This window comes from Rhinoderma darwinii, chromosome 7, assembly GCF_050947455.1.
Source record: "Rhinoderma darwinii isolate aRhiDar2 chromosome 7, aRhiDar2.hap1, whole genome shotgun sequence".
NCBI lineage: Eukaryota > Metazoa > Chordata > Amphibia > Anura > Rhinodermatidae > Rhinoderma > Rhinoderma darwinii.
In genome coordinates this window covers 10,321,317-10,342,263 of record NC_134693.1, presented here as the reverse complement: position 1 = coordinate 10,342,263, position 20,947 = coordinate 10,321,317, and the positions used below count along the sequence as shown (strand labels likewise).

Genomic DNA, 20,947 nt, shown 5'->3' with positions numbered 1-20,947 from the left:
CTACTATAATACTGCCCCCTATATACAAGAATATAACTACTATAATACTGCCCCTATATACAAGAATATAACTACTATAATACTGCCCCTATATACAAGAATATAACTACTATAATACGGCCCCTATGTATAAGAATATAACTACTATAATACTGCCCCCTATATACAAGAATATAACTACTATAATACTGCCCCTATATACAAGAATATAACTACTATAATACTGCCCCTATATACAAGAATATAACTACTATAATACTGCTCCTATATACAAGAAAATAACTAATATAATACTGCCCCCTATAAACAAGAATATAACTACTATAATACTGCCCCCTATATACAAGAATATAACTACTATAATACTCCTATATACAAGAATATAACTACTATAATACTGCCCCTATATACAAGAATATAACTACTATAATACTGCCCCTATATACAAGAATATAACTACTATAATACGGCCCCTATGTATAAGAATATAACTACTATAATACTGCCCTCTATATACAAGAATATAACTACTATAAGGGCATGACCACACGTGGCGGTTTTCCTCCGCAACTGTCCGCATCAATGCCGCACAGAATCTGCGTTGCAGATTCTGCTGCGGATCTGCACAAAATGTGCTGAAAATTGATGCGGACTAGCTGCTGCGGACTGCGGGAAAAGTGCTTCCCTTCTCCCTATCAGTGCAGGATAGAGAGAAGGGACAGCACTTTCCCTAGTGAAAGTAACAGAATTTCATACTTACCGGCCGTTGTCTTGGTGACGCGTCCCTCTTTCGGCATCCGGCCCGACCTCCCTGGATGACGCGCCAGTCCATGTGACCGCTGCAGCCTGTGCTTGGCCTGTGATTGGCTGCAGCCGTCACTTACACTGAAACGTCATCCTGGGAGGCTGGACTGGAGACAGACGCAGGGAGTTCTCGGTAAGTATGAACTTATATGTTTTTTTACAGATACATGTATATTGAGATCGGTAGTCACTGTCCCGGGTGCAGAAACAGTTACTGCCGATCGCTTAACTCTTTCAGCACCCTGGACAGTGACTATTTACTGACGTCTCCTAGCAACGCTCCCGTCATTACGGGAGCCCCATTGACTTCCTCAGTCTGGCTATAGACCTAGAAATACATAGGTCCAGCCAGAATGAAGAAATGTCATGGTAGCAAAACCAATACGCTCCGCAGCACACATAAGATCTGCGGACTTCATTGCGGAATTTTGACTCTCCATTGAAGTCAATGGAGAAATTCCGCCATGAGTCCGCCACTGCTCCGCAACAGACAGAGCATGCTGCGGACACCAAATTCCGCTCCGCAGCCTATGCTCCGCAGCGGAATTTTACGCCTCGTCTAAACGAACACTGCTAAATTAAAGTGTAAGTCAATGCACAAACGGCACCGCTGCGGATTAACGCTGCGGAGTGTCCGCAGCGGAATTTAAGTGAAATTCCGCCACGTGTGAACCCGCCCTAATACTGCCCTCTATATACAAGAATATAACTACTATAATACTGCTCCTATATACAAGAATATAAATACTATAATACCGCCCCCTATATACAAGAATATAACTACTATAATACTGCCCTCTATATACAAGAATATAACTACTATAATACTGCTCCTATATACAAGAATATAACTACTATAATACTGTTCCTATATACAAGAATATAACTACTATAATACTGCCCCTATATACAAGAATATAACTACTATAATACTGCCCCTATATACAAGAATATAACTACTATAATACTGCCCCCTATATACAAGAATATATCTACTATAATACTGCTCCTATATACAAGAATATAACTACTATAATACGGCCCCTACATACAAGAATATAACTACTAGAATACTGCCCCTATATACAAGAATATAACTACTATAATACTGCCCCCTATATACAAGAATATAACTACTATAATACTCCTTCTATATACAAGAATATAACTACTATAATACTGCCCCTATATACAAGAATATAACTACTATAATACTGCCCCTATATACAAGAATATAACTACTATAATACTGCCCCCTATATACAAGAATATAACTACTATAATACTGACCCCTATATACAAGAATATAACTACTATAATACTCCTTCTATATACAAGAATATAACTACTATAATACTGCCCCTATATACAAGAATATAACTACTATAATACTGCTCCTATATACAAGAATATAAATACTATAATACCGCCCCCTATATACAAGAATATAACTACTATAATACTGCCCTCTATATACAAGAATATAACTACTATAATACTGCTCCTATATACAAGATTATAACTACTATAATACTGTTCCTATATACAAGAATATAACTACTATAATACGGCCCCTACATACAAGAATATAACTACTATAATACTGCCCCTATATACAAGTATATAACTACTATGATAATGCCCCCTATATACAAGAATATAACTACTATAATACTGCCCCTATATACAAGAATATAACTACTATAATACTGCCCCTATATACAAGAATATAACTACTATAATACTGCCCCTATATACAAGAATATAACTACTATAATACTGCCCCTATATACAAGAATATAACTACTATAATACTGCCCCCTATATACAAGAATATAACTACTATAATACTGCCCCTATATACAAGAATATAACTACTATAATACTGCCCCCTATATACAAGAATATAACTACTATAATACTGCTCCTATATACAAGAATATAATTACTATAATACTGCCCCTATATACAAGAATATAACTACTATAATACTGCCCCCTATATACAAGAATATAACTACTATAATACTGCCCCCTATATACAAGAATATAACTACTATCATACTGCTCCTATATACAAGAATATAACTACTATAACACTGCCCCCCTATATACAAGAATATAACTACTATAATACTCCTCCTATATACAAGAATATAACTACTATAATACTGCCCCCTATATACAAGAATATAACTACTATAATACTGCTCCTATATACAAGAATATAATTACTATAATACTGCCCCTATATACAAGAATATAACTACTATAACACTGCCCCCCTATATACAAGAATATAACTACTATAATACTGCTCCTATATACAAGAATATAACTACTATCATACTGCTCCTATATACAAGAATATAACTACTATAACACTGCCCCCCTATATACAAGAATATAACTACTATAATACTCCTCCTATATACAAGAATATAACTACTATAATACTGCCCCTATATACAAGAATATAACTACTATAATAATGCCCCCTATATACAAGAATATAACTACTATAATACTGCCCCTATATACAAGAATATAACTACTATAATACTGCCCCTATATACAAGAATATAACTACTATAATACTGCCACTATATACAAGAATATAACTACTATAATACTGCCCCCTATATACAAGAATATAACTACTATAATACTGCCCCTATATACAAGAATATAACTACTATAATACTGCCCCTATATACAAGAATATAACTACTATAATACTGCCCCTATATACAAGAATATAACTACTATAATACTGCCCCCTATATACAAGAATATAACTACTATAATACTGCTCCTATATACAAGAATATAATTACTATAATACTGCCCCTATATACAAGAATATAACTACTATAATACTGCCCCCTATATACAAGAATATAACTACTATAATACTGCCCCCTATATACAAGAACATAACTACTATAATACTGCCACTATATACAAGAATATGACTACTATAATACTGCCCCTATATACAAGAATATAACTACTATAATACTGCTCCCATATACAAGAATATAACTACTATAATACTGCCCCTATATACAAGAATATAACTACTATAATACTTCTCCTATATACAAGAATATAACTACTATCATACTGCTCCTATATACAAGAATATAACTACTATAACACTGCCCCCCTATATACAAGAATATAACTACTATAATACTCCTCCTATATACAAGAATATAACTACTATAATACTGCCCCTATATACAAGAATATAACTACTATAATAATGCCCCCTATATACAAGAATATAACTACTATAATACTGCCCCTATATACAAGAATATAACTACTATAATACTGCCCCTATATACAAGAATATAACTACTATAATACTGCCACTATATACAAGAATATAACTACTATAATACTGCCCCCTATATACAAGAATATAACTACTATAATACTGCTCCTATATACAAGAATATAATTACTATAATACTGCCCCTATATACAAGAATATAACTACTATAATACTGCCCCCTATATACAAGAATATAACTACTATAATACTGCCCCAATATACAAGAATATAACTACTATAATACTGCCCCCTATATACAAGAATATAACTACTATAATACTGCTCCTATATACAAGAATATAACTACTATAATACTGCCTCCTATATTCAAAAATATAGCTACTATAATACTGCCCCTATATACAAGAATATAACTACTATAATACTGCTCCTATATACAGGAATAGAACTACTATAATACTGCTCCTATATACAAGAATATAACTAGTATAATACTGCTCCTATATACAAGAATATAATTACTATAATACTGCCCCTATATACAAGAATATAACTAATATAATACTGCCCCTATATACAAGAATATAACTACTATAATACTGCCTCCTATATACAAGAATATAACTACTATAATACTGCCTCCTGTATACAAGAATATAACTACTATAATACTGCCTCCTATATACAAGAATATAACTACTATAATACTGCCCCTATATACAAGAATATAACTACTATAATACTGCCCCTATATACAAGAATATAACTACTATAATACTGCTCCCTATATACAAAAATATAACTACTATAATACTGCCGCTATATACAAGAATATAACTACTATAATACTTCCCCCTATATACAAGAATATAACTGCTATAATACTGCCCCCTATATACAAGAAAATAACTACTATAATACTGCCCCCTATATACAAGAATATAACTACTATAATACTGCTTCTATATACAGGAATATAACTACTATAATACTGCCCCCTATATACAAGAATATAACTGCTATAATACTGCCCCTATATACAAGAATATAACTACTATAATACTGCTCCCTATATACAAGAATATAACTACTATAAGGGCATGACCACACGTGGCGGATTTCCTCCGCAACTGTCCGCATCAATGCCGCACAGAATCTGCGTTGCAGATTCTGCTGCGGATCTGCACAAAATGTGCAGTACATTGATGCGGACTAGCTGCTGCGGACTGCGGGAAAAGTGCTTCCCTTCTCCCTATCAGTGCAGGATAGAGAGAAGGGACAGCACTTTCCCTAGTGAAAGTAAACGATTTTCATACTTACCGGCCGTTGTCTTGGTGACGCGTCCCTCTTTCGGCATCCAGCCCGACCTCCCTGGATGACGCGCCAGTCCATGTGACCGCTGCAGCCTGTGCTTGGCCTGTGATTGGCTGCAGCCGTCACTTACACTGAAACGTCATCCTGGGAGGCCGGACTGGAGACAGACGCAGGGAGTTCTCGGTAAGTACGAACTTATATGTTTTTTTACAGATACATGTATATTGAGATCGGTAGTCACTGTCCCGGGTGCAGAAACAGTTACTGCCGATCGCTTAACTCTTTCAGCACCCTGGACAGTGACTATTTACAGACGTCTCCTAGCAACGCTCCCGTCATTACGGGAGCCCCATTGACTTCCTCAGTCTGGCTGTAGACCTAGAAATACATAGGTCCAGCCAGAATGAAGAAATGTCATGGTAGCAAAACCAATACGCTCCGCAGCACACATAAGATCTGCGGACTTCATTGCGGAATTTTGACTCTCCATTGAAGTCAATGGAGAAATTCCGCCATGAGTCCGCCACTGCTCCGCAACAGACAGAGCATGCTGCGGACACCACATTCCGCTCCGCAGCCTATGCTCCGCAGCGGAATTGTACGCATCGTCTAAACGAACACTGCTAAATTAAAGTGAAAGTCAATGGAGAAACGGCTCCGCTGCGGATTAACGCTGCGGAGTGTCCGCAGCGGAATTTAAGTGAAATTCCGCCACGTGTGAACCCGCCCTAATACTGCTCCCTATATACAAGAATATAACTACTATAATACTGCCTCCTATATACAAGAATATAACTACTATAATACTGCCCCCTATATACAAGAATATAACTACTATAATACTGCTCCCTATATACAAGAATATAACTACTATAATACTGCCTCCTATATACAAGAATGTAACTACTATAATACTGCCCCTATATACAAGAATATAACTACTATAATACTGCTCCTATATACAAGAATATGACTACTATAATACTGCTTCTATATACAGGAATATAACTACTATAATACTGCCTCCTATATACAAGAATATAACTACTATAATACTGCCCCCTATATACAAGAATATAACTACTATAATACTGCTCCCTATATACAAGAATATAACTACTATAATACTGCCTCCTATATACAAGAATGTAACTACTATAATACTGCCCCTATATACAAGAATATAACTACTATAATACTGCTCCAATATACAAGAATATAACTACTATAATACTGCCCCTATATACAAGAATATAACTACTATAATACTGCCGCCTATATACAAGAATATAACTACTATAATACTGCTTCTATATACAAGAATATAACTACTATAATACTGCCCCCTATATACAAGAATATAACTGCTATGATACTGCCCCTTACTTGGACTATTTTTTTAGGTGATTTAGGATGGTCTTATTTTTATTACAATCATTTTACCATTTAGCAGATATCATACAGTGGGTTGGGGTGATAGTTATGGGATCGTGTTGCTACTTTTTGGAAATTCTTTTGGTTTTGGCAACGGACTTGTACATGAAGTATAACAGCCAGGTGTTGAAATAACAGATTTTGTGAGGCAAAAACGAATTTAAGTTAAAATGAGATTTTCCTGGTCTATGTGCGGGAGCAGACAGGAATGGAGCGCCGTCTTCACCTAATACAATGACCCGGCGTTGTTAAAACGGAACAGAACGATCTTCTGAAACTGAAATGATTGATCCACAAACGATCCTACTATTAATTATTTACGCCATATAATCAACACGTCTAAGAATTGGCAATATCTTGACTTTGTGTTTAAATTCTTCAATGTCTTCGAGATATGTGCTTGCTTTCAGTGAATGGAAATACCCAGGTCGTTAACCTGTCCGCAGCAATCATCTCTGTTTGCTGTCAGTAAACGGGAACGGTCTTGTTCATACCCAAAGTCATGTGGATCTAAAACTCCTCACAGCTGAGGGTCTACTACAATTGTATCCAGTCTAGACTATACTCTGTGGGCTAAACCGTTTTGACTGATACATTTTACCTGCACTGATACATTGTAGCAACTCTTAGGACAGGAGAGGGATTTGTGTTGCTGATAGTTTTAGCTTGCAGAGTATCTATACTTGTAGAATTGCGCCAAACCCTCAGCTGTGACTTGATGCAAATGACAAGGTTTCCATTCACTGACAGCATGTAAAGATCTTGCGAATGGTGAGGAATTCAAACGCAAAATCATTATTTCTTTATGATACAACGAGTAAGCTTTATTCATAGAGGCTACAATTACGACTTTGGAGACGACAAGTGAACCCTAAGATCCTTGAGGTGAGAGATTAGGGGCCATTTGCTGGGTGGGATAGCAGATTTGCTTCCATTTGTGGGTTTATACATTGTTATTATGTCAGCAGACTGGTTACAGAAGAAACCCAGTTCAGGACGGCCGCAATGAACGGAGTATGAGTTAATTTCAGAAATAAAAAGGAATGTCAAAGACGCATCTGCAAGTTCAGTCTTATAAGCGGAAAGTAGTAAAACCGGTTCTTCAAGATCCCGCTAAATACTGAGGAGGACAAAGGAGCGTTCTGTGGCCGCTGAGCTTCGAGGCTCCGAGCTCCTTTAAATGAAATCCCGCAGATTTGCTGATTTTAATCTCGCTCTTTCTTTAGTTTAGAAGTAACAGCTAAGATGGTTGTGATAACCAAGACGTCGGGTCAAATGGAAATTCAGGTTACAAGTCCCTGACTGTGAGATTCATCTCGTTCGCTGCTGGAAAATGTCTTTGTAAGTTACACTGGTAAAGATATAAAATACCGTGCTCACTCAGCGGAGCTCCGAGGCTCAACTAGTTTGTCTAATGTCAGGGATGCAAATGTGTTGTTTCCAGTTCAAGAAAAAAACAAAAACATTATAGTTACAATCCAATCATCTGGCAGCCACATACATTTCCGGATTATTGGACTGGTAAGGAAAAAAAAAAATCTCCTCCTTACCATAGGAAATTCTCATACGAACCCCCCCAACCGCGACCATCAGGTGCCACATTACAGGGACTGTACTGTATGTTATATTACAATGAACTTATCTGTTACCATAATAAGTACACTCACTGTGTACATATATGACATTACTTATACCTGTACTGATCCTGAGTTACATCCTGTATTATACTCCAGAGCTGCACTCACTATTCTGCTGGTGGAGTCACTGTGTACACACATTACATTACTTATCCTGTACTGATCCTGAGTTACATCCTGTATTATACTCCAGAGCTGCACTCACTATTCTGCTGGTGGAGTCACTGTGTACATACATTACATTACTTATCCTGTACTGATCCTGAGTTACATCCTGTATTATACTCCAGAGCTGTACTCCCTATTCTTCTGGTGGAGTCACAGTGTACATATATTACATTACTTATACTGTACTGATCCTGAGTTATATCCTGTATTATACTCCAGAGCTGCACTCACTATTCTGCTGGTGGAGTCACTGTGTACCTACATTACGTTACTTATCCTGTACTGTTCCTGAGTTAAATCCTGTATTGTACTCCAGAACTGCACTCACTATTCTGCTGGTGGAGTCACTGTGTACATACATTACATTACTTATCCTGTACTCATCCTGAGTTACACCATGTATTATACTCCAGAGCTGCACTCACTATTCTGCTGGTGGAGTAACTGTGTACATACATTACGTTACTTATCCTGAGTTATATCCTGTATTATACTCCAGAGCTGCACTCACTATTCTGCTGGTGGAGTCACTGTGTTCATACATTACATTACTTATCCTATACTGATCCAGAGTTACATCCTGTATTATACTCCAGGGCTGCACTCACTATTCTGCTGGTGGAGTCACTCTGTACGTACATTACATTACTTATCCTGAGTTATATCCTGTATTATACTCCAGAGCTGTACTCATTATTCTGCTGGTGGAGTCACTTTGTACATACATTACTTATCCAGTATTGATGCTGAGTTATATCCTGTATTATACTCCAGAGCTGCACTCACTATTCTGCTGGTGTCGTCACTGTGTACATACATTACATTACTTATCCTGTGTAGATCCTGAGTTACAGTCAGTATTATACTCTAGAGCTGTACTCACTATTCTGCTGGTGAAGTCACTAAGTACATACATTTCATTACCTATCCTGTACAGGATAAGCAATTGAATGTAATTACACAGTGAGTCCACCAGCAGAATAGTGAGTGCAGCTCAGGAGTACAATACTCAAAATCTGTTCAAATAAGTAATGAAGTTAATCAAAATGAATAATCTGTTCTTATAAGTAATGACTATAAGTCCACCCCTGTCACTTACATTAAATAGAAACATGACTCATCAAGACAACCCCTTTTAGACTGAAGATTCCTGACGATCAAGGATCGCTGCAGGTTTGGCTTCAGAGCCCCCTGCGATAAGCTGTTATCAGCATAAATTTTCTCTACAGCGGCCACTACAGGGGAAATGTAGTATTACATGTTTTACATTAATGGTCTAGGTCGCCAGACCAGATGCTCCTCTGACATAGATGCTCTCTGCCCAGGCTTATAAAGGGGGGTCCCATGCTAGGAATCCCCCTTTAAGATACTCATATCCCCGAATAGGTAATAAGATGACCCCTGTAAAGGTCTAACCACAGTATGGAACACAAAGTGTTAAGTTTGCAGCCCCATTTACTTTTCCTGCCCGGCCGGTGACGTCCACAGATTCTTTTCTCCATTGGGGCTGCATTTATATGATCGGTTTTTGATGCCTCATTCGGGTACAGAACAGTTTTCTATTAGGTTTGGAATGTCGACCTGTGCAGAAACTATTGAGAAACAACTTATGTAAACTTCCGCAGTCACCACATGTGCAAGAAGGATCCGTTGATATAAAGCGCTGAAGTGGCGCCTTCGGCCTATAGTGGGCGCTGTAGGTCTACTTTTCATGGGTGTGGCCATATCGCCAGTACAGAAATATTTGGAATCTACCCCCGAATGTTTCTGTGACTACAAGCGGCGAGATATTTGCAGAATAAACAGCCTGCTGCTTTATAAATCACAGGGGAGAATAATATTAGAAATTAGCATGCAAGTAACCGGGGGCTTTATAGGGGGCCCGAGAATTCTGCCGATAGATTTATAGCGATACGGAGACTGGGTCCTACGGAACGGAGCACATTTTTGCATGGAAGCTGCAAACTGCTTGACAACAAATCTCACATGAAAAAAGCATTAGTTTCCCCCGCCTGACAGTGACAGCGACGAGCTGCGAGCGATGGCTCCGTGTCATTGTTACCGTAGAATGAAGGCTGAGAATCTACAGAGTAACGTCATAAAAAACAGCCCTGCAGCGATCAAATACACATCCGGGCCAGAGACCTAACAGGGTCCGCACACTGTCCAATCTGCAAAAAGATTCTTAAAGTGACGGTTCACCGTGAAGCTCATTTCCCTTAGAGAACTGTGTTATAAGACATTCCTTAATATAATACATATTGTAGCCGAAGCGCTCCCTTTGCAGACCAGAAATTTTAAAAAAAAGACTTGCTTTAAACTGCAGGTCGTCTGTTCTTGACTCTAAGGTCATATATAAGAATATATACAAATATATATATATTTACATATACACATATATGCATAGTGGAGTATAATACCGAATGTAACTCAGGATCAGTACAGGATAAGTAATGTAATGTATGTACACAGTGACTCCACCAGCAGAATAGTGAGTGCAGCTCTAGAGTATAATACAGGATGTAACTCAGGATCAGTACAGGATAAGTAATGTATGTACACAGTGACTCCTCCAGCAGAATAGTGAGTGCAGCTCTGGAGTATAATACAGGATGTAACTCAGGATCAGTACAGGATAAGTAATGTAATGTATGTACACAGTGACTCCACCAGCAGAATAGTGAGTGCCGCTCTGGAGTATAATACAGAATGTAACTCAGGATCAGTACAGGATAAGTAATGTAATGTATGTACACAGTGACTCCACCAGCAGAATATTGAGTGCAGCTCTGGAGTATAATACAGGATGTAACTCAGGATCAGTACAGGATAAGTAATGTAATGTATGTACACAGTGACTCCACCAGCAGAATAGTGAGTACAGCTCTGGAGTATAATACAGGATATAACTCAGGATCAGTACAGGATAAGTAATGTAATGTATGTACACAGTGACTCCACCAGCAGAATAGTGAATGCAGCTCTGGGGTATAATACAGGATGTAACTCAGGATCAGTACAGGATAAGTAATGTAATGTATGTACACAGTGACTCCACCAGCAGAATATTGAGTGCAGCTCTGGAGTATAATATGGGCTGCTTTTGTTGATGGTGCTTGACATTTCAGTCAGGTGTTCATGAGATCCACACACCATAGTGATGCACCTATCAGTATTAGGACCTGACATAAATGGCGGATATTTGACACCAATAGTTCTAGAGGGTTAATACCCATTTAAGAATAACGTCAAACTCTCCAACCAGAGAAAAATCTTCCAATAGTGTCACATATATTATTGAAGGAAACATCCCTCATCTATGGGAGTACCTACCACTAGAAAAATGTTACTAATGTAATAGTCTACAAATGTATAAATGGACTCACCATTTTCCGGCTGGTCCTTGATATCAGCCTCGCTGTGTTGGCTGGGACTCTCTGACTGACTTGAATCTGTTAAAAGAAAATAATGACATTTTAGAATCTATTTCTGATTACAATGAAATCCACTTTGTAATGCAGAAAAACAATAGTGACCCATATGGGGAACTACAAGTGAAAAATAAAAGGACCCCTCAGAAACGCTGAAGAAGACATAAAAAATGATAAAATATACAGTATTATCAGCACTTAAAGTTACAGGCCTGAATTCTGCAGCATTTCTGCCCCTAGGACCCCATGATAACACTTGTTGAGCACTCTGGTCATTCAGTGCTACCATAGCTGCCAGTATTAGGGTATGTTCACACGACAGCGTCCGTAACGGCTGAAATTACGGGGATGTTTTCAGGAGAAAACATCCCCGTAATTTCAGCCGTAACGGCATGTGCAGGCGCTTGAACGCCTCCGTCCATTACGGACGTAATTGGCGCTGCTTTTCATTGGAGTCAATGAATAACGGCTCCAATTACACCCCAAGAAGTGACAGGTCACTTCTTTGACGCGGGCGTCTATTTACGCGCCGTCATTTGACAGCGGGGCGTACATATATGCCTCGTGTGAACAGACAAACGTCTGCCCATTGCTTTCAATGGGCAGATGTTTGTCAACGCTTTCAAGCCGCATTTTTCGGACGTATTTCGGGGCAAAAACGCCCGAATTACGTCTGAAATTAGTGTGTGTGAACATACCCTAAGAAAAGAGTTAAGCATTAAAACAAAAACCAGGAAGTGTTGTCATGAGGACGCAGGAGCTGAAAAAATGATGCTAAACTAAAGTGAACTCCAACTGTCCAAGTGAAGACGAAGCATATGGAAGGCTGTGACACGACTGCAGGATCGGACTTCACAGGGGTAGTTTGTGGTCTGTAACTATGAAGACACATAGGTCCGCATAGGGGCTGTGTACACAAAAAAACAAAACCGGTAGGAGGTTTTCAAAGTTATTTGCAAAGCTACTGCCATTTTTACTTTAGAGGCACTGCAACAAGAAAACATTGTTTGCAAAAGTACACGCGCCCCCTCGTTCAGTGCCGCGGCGCCATTTATTTATAAAGACTAAATGAAAGATACTGATTATATTCTCTTTAATTAAACAAACTGCTCCCCCCCCTCCTGTCAGAAATAAAATATCGTCCCATGAAAGCACGAGCTCGCTTCCACGTCGTAAAGACGACGAGATGATAAAGGAGCCGTCTGGATTTCATAGTCCCACGGCGCACTAATGTGTAAGACAGTTCGAGCTGTCAATCATCCGGGGGAGGGGGTAACAGGTAATCCGATGAATAGATTAATATCTGCCCGTCCATAATGAATGCAAATGACTGATCCATATTGGAAGGATTTCCATGAAATCAATAGAATTACTTAGTGCAGCGGCCGCTCCCATTGACATTGTGTACAGAGCATTAACTCATCGCCATTTCCCAAGAGTCATTGCTTCCCTGCAGGAGCCGCTTCCAACCCCCTGATCTTACAGAGCGGATATTTATTTATCTGTGATTTTCCTTTAAAACAAAAATCGATCTGATCCTGAATATTCGAAATTATAAACATATCCGACATAACAGAATTTACATATCAATTATATATCAAAAAGTATCTTAACCTTTGTATAATGGAAAGTCCTGCAACTTTCTAATATACTTTAAGTTTCAATTCCTTACCATTTGCAAGATCTCTGCTTGCAGTTCAAGAATGGAAACATGGGCATTTGCATCCAGAAGTCGAAAATCCAACCTGATCATGTCAAACTGACACAGCTGTAGAGCTTGTTACAGTGTATCAAAGCTCTCTTTCTTGTAACGAGCCCTGCACCTGTGTCAGATGGACATGATTAACTGTTAGCCGTAAACGAGAATCTTTCCATTCACTGACAACAAGCAGAGAATTTTTAAATAATCAGGAAACCCTCAGAACAGGAGAGATATTTGTGCTGGTGGTGTATTTAGCTCATAGAGAATTGCCTAGACTAGATCCAAGCATAACAATCCCTCAGCTGTATGAACAGGATGTGGTCAGGAGTGGTTTTCAACCTCTAAATGTATTTAATCAGTGGTTTCATTCACTGACAGCAAGCAGAGATCTTAAAATGGCAAGGAATGGAAACACAAAGAATATTACAACGTTGCAGAACTTTTTATTGTACAATGATTAGGCGTTAATGATAAAAAACGATACTTTTTGCTGAATATTTAAGGGTAAATTCAAGTTTTCAACAATAATTCACAATATTTTGGCAATAAAATCAAGAACAAACATGTAGCAACTTGGTATAAACTTTATTTACCGATCTTGCACGGATATTGAGTTATATGAGGTTTTCTTCTCCATTCATATCTAAAGCTAAATTCATAAGTCTGCCGATTTTCTGCTACCAGAGAGCAGTGCATTGTGGGAGCTCAGATGACAGAAACACAGTTAGGGTTAAGTTGTTAGGTCACATGACTGACAACAGGGTGGAGCTAAACTACTGTCTGTTTCTAAGGGTAACCACCAGAAAATTGAAAGCAGCTTTGGCTGTGAATGGAGAAAATGAAGTGAAATAAGTACAAAAACGGTTCAATGTTTTGCTCATTCACACACACAAGATATCGTTACAAGCGGTCGCAAAGGGTCGCCTCATCCTAGACGATTTATTAGCAGACGAGGTGTAATATAGAATATAACTTATCACCTTATTACGGATTGGACTAATTTATAACAAGATTCTAAGACGATATTTATCCAGAAGTCTCCTGCAGAAGACCGGCGAAGCGTCATGTGACTGGAGAGGAGTATTCGCCACGCCGCACGGTTTACTGCTCCGCTATTTTCTGATGCCCAAATGATGATCGTGAATTGTAAACCTTCAGCGCCCGTTACTTAAACTTGTCACCTCTGAACATAAATCTCTCGGGTTATTTTGCGATGACCGGGTGACTTTTGGCATGTAGGCAAGCGGTGGCTTCTGGCCATTTTTTATTGCACGCTGCAAAACCCACGGCGATTGGACGCTGGACGCCAGATGGCTGCCGGCCCAGCGGACAACTGAATTTCCATGGGAGGATAAAAAAAATAATTAAATGCATTTAAATGAAATCATTTCATCCTTCTAGGACCTAAGTATCAGGTATGGAGCAGCAAATCTATGAAGAAGGCATCAGACTGGGGAGTCCCAGGGGTCTCCGCCGTCATCGGGCCCCATAGACTGAGCTGTTGGCCCTCTCATACAGATCTACAGACCAATGGAAACATTTTCATTACCAATAACAACCACTTAAAGGGTTTGTCCAATGTTATGTAAAAAAAAAACACAATCAGTATATAAATTTTAAAAAATATATATACTTTGTATTTTAAAGGGGTTTTCCACGACCAGGCAACTGATGACCTATCCACCTGGAGGCAGCCGGAGCAGCTGATTTGTGCAGGGTCCAGGTGTCGGACCCGCACCAATCATATACTAATGACCTATCCGGTTCATAGGTCATCAGTTATCCGGTCATGGAAAACCCCTTTAATTCCTCACCATTATAAAAATCAATGCTTGCAGTCAGTGAATGGAAACAGTTGGTTACAATTGTATCCAGTCTAGACATTCCTCTGTGAGCTAGACACATCAACCACACAAATCCCTCACCTGTCCTGATAGTTTGTTAAGCGTTAAATTAAAAAATTCTGTCTGCCTGCAGCCACCACTAGGGGGAGTTTAAGAGCTTATTGACAACTTATTTATTAAAGTTTCAGAAAAAAACTTTTGACATGTCAGATTTATCGGTGAGGGTCTAGGAATTGAGACCTCCTCCGATCACTAGAACGAAGGGGCAGAAGCGTTCAGACGAGCATTGTTCCCCTTCGTTCCTGCTCGGCTCTCCTTTGCGGCGTTCGAACTCACATACTTTGCATTGAGCCTGTCCACCGCTTGCTCGGCTTTCTGAGGAGGGAACAGCACTAAGTTTCTGACCCTTCCTTTTAGCGATCAGAGGGTGTCTCAGGACCCAGACCCCACCAATCAAAACTTCTGACTTGTAGCTATAAAAGTTTAGCTACAGTTTTAAGTTCATTGGAGGCTGTATACAGTGTACTCCCCCTAGTGGTGATTGCAGGAAGCGACAATTTTATCATAAGATTTGGAGCTCTGTATTCCCAAAAACGTTTCTCTTCCTCAAGCCAACTTTCGGCTGGCATACTTTACATCAATTTTTTGTGCAAAAAAAACCCCAAAACATGGCGAACACCAAATCTGGCGCATTTTACTTTTCAAAACTGTCGAAGGAGGTGCAAAAAGTGTCTAAAACATAATACATTTGAAGCACGGCATGAACGCCGCTTTTTTTGTGCACTTTGCTTAGTAAATCTCCCCTACGGCGTGTGAATCGGCCCTTTGCCCATGCGATCTTTGTATCAGTAACACTTTCTATACAGCACAATATGTATTCACAGCAGCAGACATTTACAATATGGAGTTCCAGCCATCGAGTCGGCGAAGCGCGTCCTGTCCGGCAAGACGTCTCTTTTAACGGCGCATATTCAAATGAGGAGCAAACAAAAAATAATGAGCGATTCAGACTAAAGCTGCGTCCATACAAAAGAGGGGGGGAGAACTCCGCAACTATGTTGTGCTTGGAGCTGGGAAAATATGGGATGCCTTTGTTACTTTTTATATACTTTCTAAAGGGGGATAAAATCCAAAAAGAAAAAAAAAATCCCGTAATTGACTCAACCCGTCTTCCTAGACAAAAATAAACACTCCCCCTGGCTTGTTTGTATGCTCGTCAGTGGCGTTCTACGCAACAGCAGCTAAAAACAAAAGAAGTTTTAGATTCTCAGACAAAATGCAAAATCTCCCTAAACAACGAGGAGGGGGGACGGGACGGAGATGCGAGCGGGGGAGGGTTGGAGGTGGGGGGGCTTCTTTTTTCAGAGAGAGCCTGACAGTACATTCAATATGGCAGCATCGAAAGTCCCCGTACTAATTAAATATGCATCGGCGTGGAGTTTTGGATCGATGCGCGGCATGGATCCGATGACACACCTGCAAAAATCCTGAGCTCAGAAAAGGGGAAAAAAATTCCAGCTCTCGTCTTATCTTTGTTTTGGAAGGCTCTCGATTTCTTTTGCGTAGAGATCTAATTTAATTCTCTCACCCCTTCTGCAAAGTGGATTAAAAAAAAAAAAGTCAATACCGGCTTTGTGCACCGGGCAGGAACACACTGCGCTCCTCTCATTCAATTTAGGTGTGACCTTTCGACCAAGGTAATGACAAGAGTCTGGGAGTGCGGTACGGCTGGCAGGAGACAGGCAGCCCCCTATACATCCTTCCCGCACAGGTGGGTCAGGGCAGGGTGCAACGCAGAGCTCGGGATTCCGGGAACTAATGGAAGAAAAAAAAAAGTCACAGGTTCTTCTAAGGGCAAAGCCCCACGTTGCGGAATTGCTCTTGAATTCCGCTGCGGACACTCCGCAGCGTTAATCCGCAGCGGAGCCGTTTCTCCATTGCCTTCCACTTCTTTTTAGTAGGGTTCGTTTAGACGATGCGGAAAATTCCGCTGCGGAGCATAGGCTGCGGTGCGGAATTTGGTGTCCGCAGCATACAATGGATGTTGCGGAGTTGTGGCGGACTGGTTGCGGACTCATTGCGGAAGTTCTCCATTGACTTCAATGGAGATTCTAAATTCCACAATGAAGTCCGCAGCTGTCATGCACATGTTATGTGTGCTGCGGATGCGTCTTGCTTTTTTAACATGACATTTCTTCATTCTGGCTGGACCTATGTATTTCTAGGTCTACAGCCAGACTCAGGAAGTCAATGGGGCTCCCGTAATTACGGGAGCGTTGCTAGGCGACGTCAGTAAATAGTCACTGTCCAGGGTGCTGAAAGAGTTAAACGATCGGCAGTAACTGTTTCAGCACCCTGGACAGTGACTACCGATCCCAATATACAGCAACCTGTAACAAAAATAGAAGTTCCTACTTACCCAGAACTCCCTGCTTCTTCCTCCTGTCCGGCCTCCCGGGATGACGTTTCAGTCCAAGTGACGGCTGCAGCCAATCACAGGCCAATCACAGGCTGCAGCCAATCACAGGCCAATCACAGGCTGCAGCCAATCACAGGCCAATCACAGGCTGCAGCCAATCACAGGCCAATCACAGGCTGCAGCGGTCACATGGACTGCCGCGTCATCCAGGGAGGTCGGGCTGGATGCCGAAAGAGGGACGCGTCACCAAGACAACGGCCGGTAAGTATGAATTTCTGTTACTTTCACTAGGGAAAGTGCTGTCCCTTCTCTCTATCCTGCACTGATAGAGAGAAGGGAAGTACTTTCACCTCAATACGCAACGGCCAGTCCGCATCAATTTTACTGCACATTTTGGGCAGATCCGCCACAGAATCTGCAACGCATATTATGTGCGGCATTGATGTGGACAGTTGCGTAAGAAATCCGCCACGTGGGGCCATGCCCTAAAGGTTTACTAGTTTAAAGGGATTGTCCAGAATTAGAAAAACATGGCTGCTTTGTTTAAAAAACAGCTTCAATACCACACACAACCTGTAGACTGGGGTGGCGCTGTTTTTGGAATGTTTTTCAAATTCTGGACAATCCCTTTAATTGAAATAAAGTTTGATCATTGCATGATCAAAAGTTCTGCAGCTTTCTAATATACATTGGTGGTATTTATTAGGACCGGCGTTTCATACTCCTAATTTAACGAGCGCTGCAGTAGGATGCCCCTAATTTATTAGGAGGTGCACATGTTTTTAATAAATTTGGCGTATCTCCATGCGGTTAGAAGTCAAATCTACCCTATCTATGAGCTGCGGGAGTTTTGCGCTTTATTTTACGCCAAATTATGGAGTAACATAGTCAATTTGTTGGGCCACTGAAGTCTTGACCCTTCCGCTTAGCTCCACCCACTATTTGGTAAAGCGGTGTGCGCGTTGTAAATGGCTCAAAAGTCTAAATATTATTCCAAAAATTGGGACTTTTGAGGCATTTGTGACTAGCATAGAATGGTTGCTAAATCCCCCCTTTGTGTTTCAATATCTCCGTATTTTTAAGATTTCTGCTTGCTGTGAATGAATGGGAACATCCAGAAGCGTAAAACTTGTACAGACATCTCACAGCTGAAGGTTTTTTCCAATTAAAAACATCAACAGCACAAACTTCCCTCCTGTCCTCTGCTGCCTGCACCCATCATCTCTGCTGGCTGTCTGTGAATGAATAAGAACCTTCTTGTTAACATCCAGAGCCCTATGGATCTAAGGCTGTGTTCACACCCTGCGTTTTTTTTTGCTGCGAAACGCGTCAAAACCGCACAATCTTGCCATGATTTTTGCAAAATCACAGCAAAACGGCGTGGTTTTGCCGCGGTTCGCGTCAAAAAACGCGACATGTGAACAGAGCCTAATATTTCTGACAGTTGAGGGTTTGCTATAATTGTATCAAGTCTAGACAATCCTCTGTAAGGTCAACAGCACTCCTGTTCTGATAGTTTGCTACAATGTATCACCGCAAGTAAAATGTATCAAGCTAGGGACTACTATACATAGGCTGGATACAATTGTAGCAAACCCTCAGCTGAGAAGTAGTAGGCCCATAGTAGTCTGGATGTAAATAAGAATGTTCCCATTCACTGACCGCAAGCAGAGATCTTGAGGACTCGAAGCACAAAGTATATTACCAAGTTGCAGAACTTCTCGTTGTACAATTGAAGCTTTATTGACGTAAAACGGGGAAACCAATTTAATAGAAAAGCGAAGGTCGAAAGAAAGGAGCGCAAATCTGTTTCAAGAAGGAAGAAAGGAAAAAAAAGGGGTTCAAAAGTGCACGGCCGTCTCCTCATTACAGCCGACAACTGCTGATGTATCAATTACTTTGCGCACTTTTAGTTCTTGAGTCGAGTGTCTCCCTAACAGCCATGGCGGAAGGAAAGAAAACACGCCGCTCTGTGTGTAGGGTTTCCTCTCTGGATTCTGCTTTTATTTCGTGGTCTGAGATGATAACACTGATCTGTAACCGAGCGTCGGCCTTATATCACAGCCCTACCGGTACGCAAAGCCGTATACACACACGTATATACGTGTAGTAATACAGGACAGCTCCAATGGTCTGGACACCGATAGTCTAGAATTGAAACATCAGGTGCCGGACTATTGGAATCCTGCCCTTTGCGGATCGGAATCCCTATTGAGATAAACCCTATAGTTTGAAATCAGATGACATGGAAGTTTCGACAAATCGCTAGTCAAAAGAATCTTACTTTTAATCGATGTACAGATGTAGCCAAGTTTATCTTGATTTTGATAACTTGCTGCAGCGTGAAATCACACAACAAAAGCCATTGAAAAGGTCAGTCTAGCTAAACGTTTTACATACTTCTGACATAGTGTCATAGTGTCATGTTAGAAGTTTGGATTGGTGGGGGGTCCGAGCACTGAGACCCCCACCAATCGCTAGAACGAAGCAGATGAAGCGCTTGTGTGAGCGCTCAGCCGTTTCGTGTCTGTTAGGCTATTTCCGGAAACAAATGTATCGTGTACGGACTCAATAGAAAGTCTATGAGTCCGCACTCCGATACATCGGCTTTCCCGAAAAAGCCGAACAGACACGAAACGGCTGAGCGCTCACACGAGCGCTTCATCTGCTTCGTTCTAGCGATTGGTGGGGGTCTCAGTGCTCGGACCCCCACCAATCCAAACTTCTGACATGTCACTATGACATGTCAGAAGTTTGTCAAACGTTTAGCTACACTCTTAAACTTTTCGCTACTGTGTATTTAAGGTGTTAAAAGACAAGATAAAGATGGCTACATCTGTATGAAGGTTGCACACATTATATACGGTCTCATCCAGAAGAGTCAATTGATA

General features: G+C 40.2%; 1 protein-coding gene across 6 annotated transcripts in view; it reads right to left on the bottom strand.

The window, feature by feature from the left end:
• NFIA (nuclear factor I A) overlaps positions 1-20,947 on the bottom strand; it is a 273,748-nt gene that overhangs the window by 107,427 nt on the left and 145,374 nt on the right. For all 6 annotated transcript variants that reach the window (XM_075832715.1, XM_075832714.1, XM_075832717.1 and 3 more), the window contains exon 3: positions 12,047-12,112. In XM_075832715.1, the coding sequence (XP_075688830.1) occupies positions 12,047-12,112 (66 nt within the window). The remainder of the gene's footprint in view (positions 1-12,046; positions 12,113-20,947) is intronic.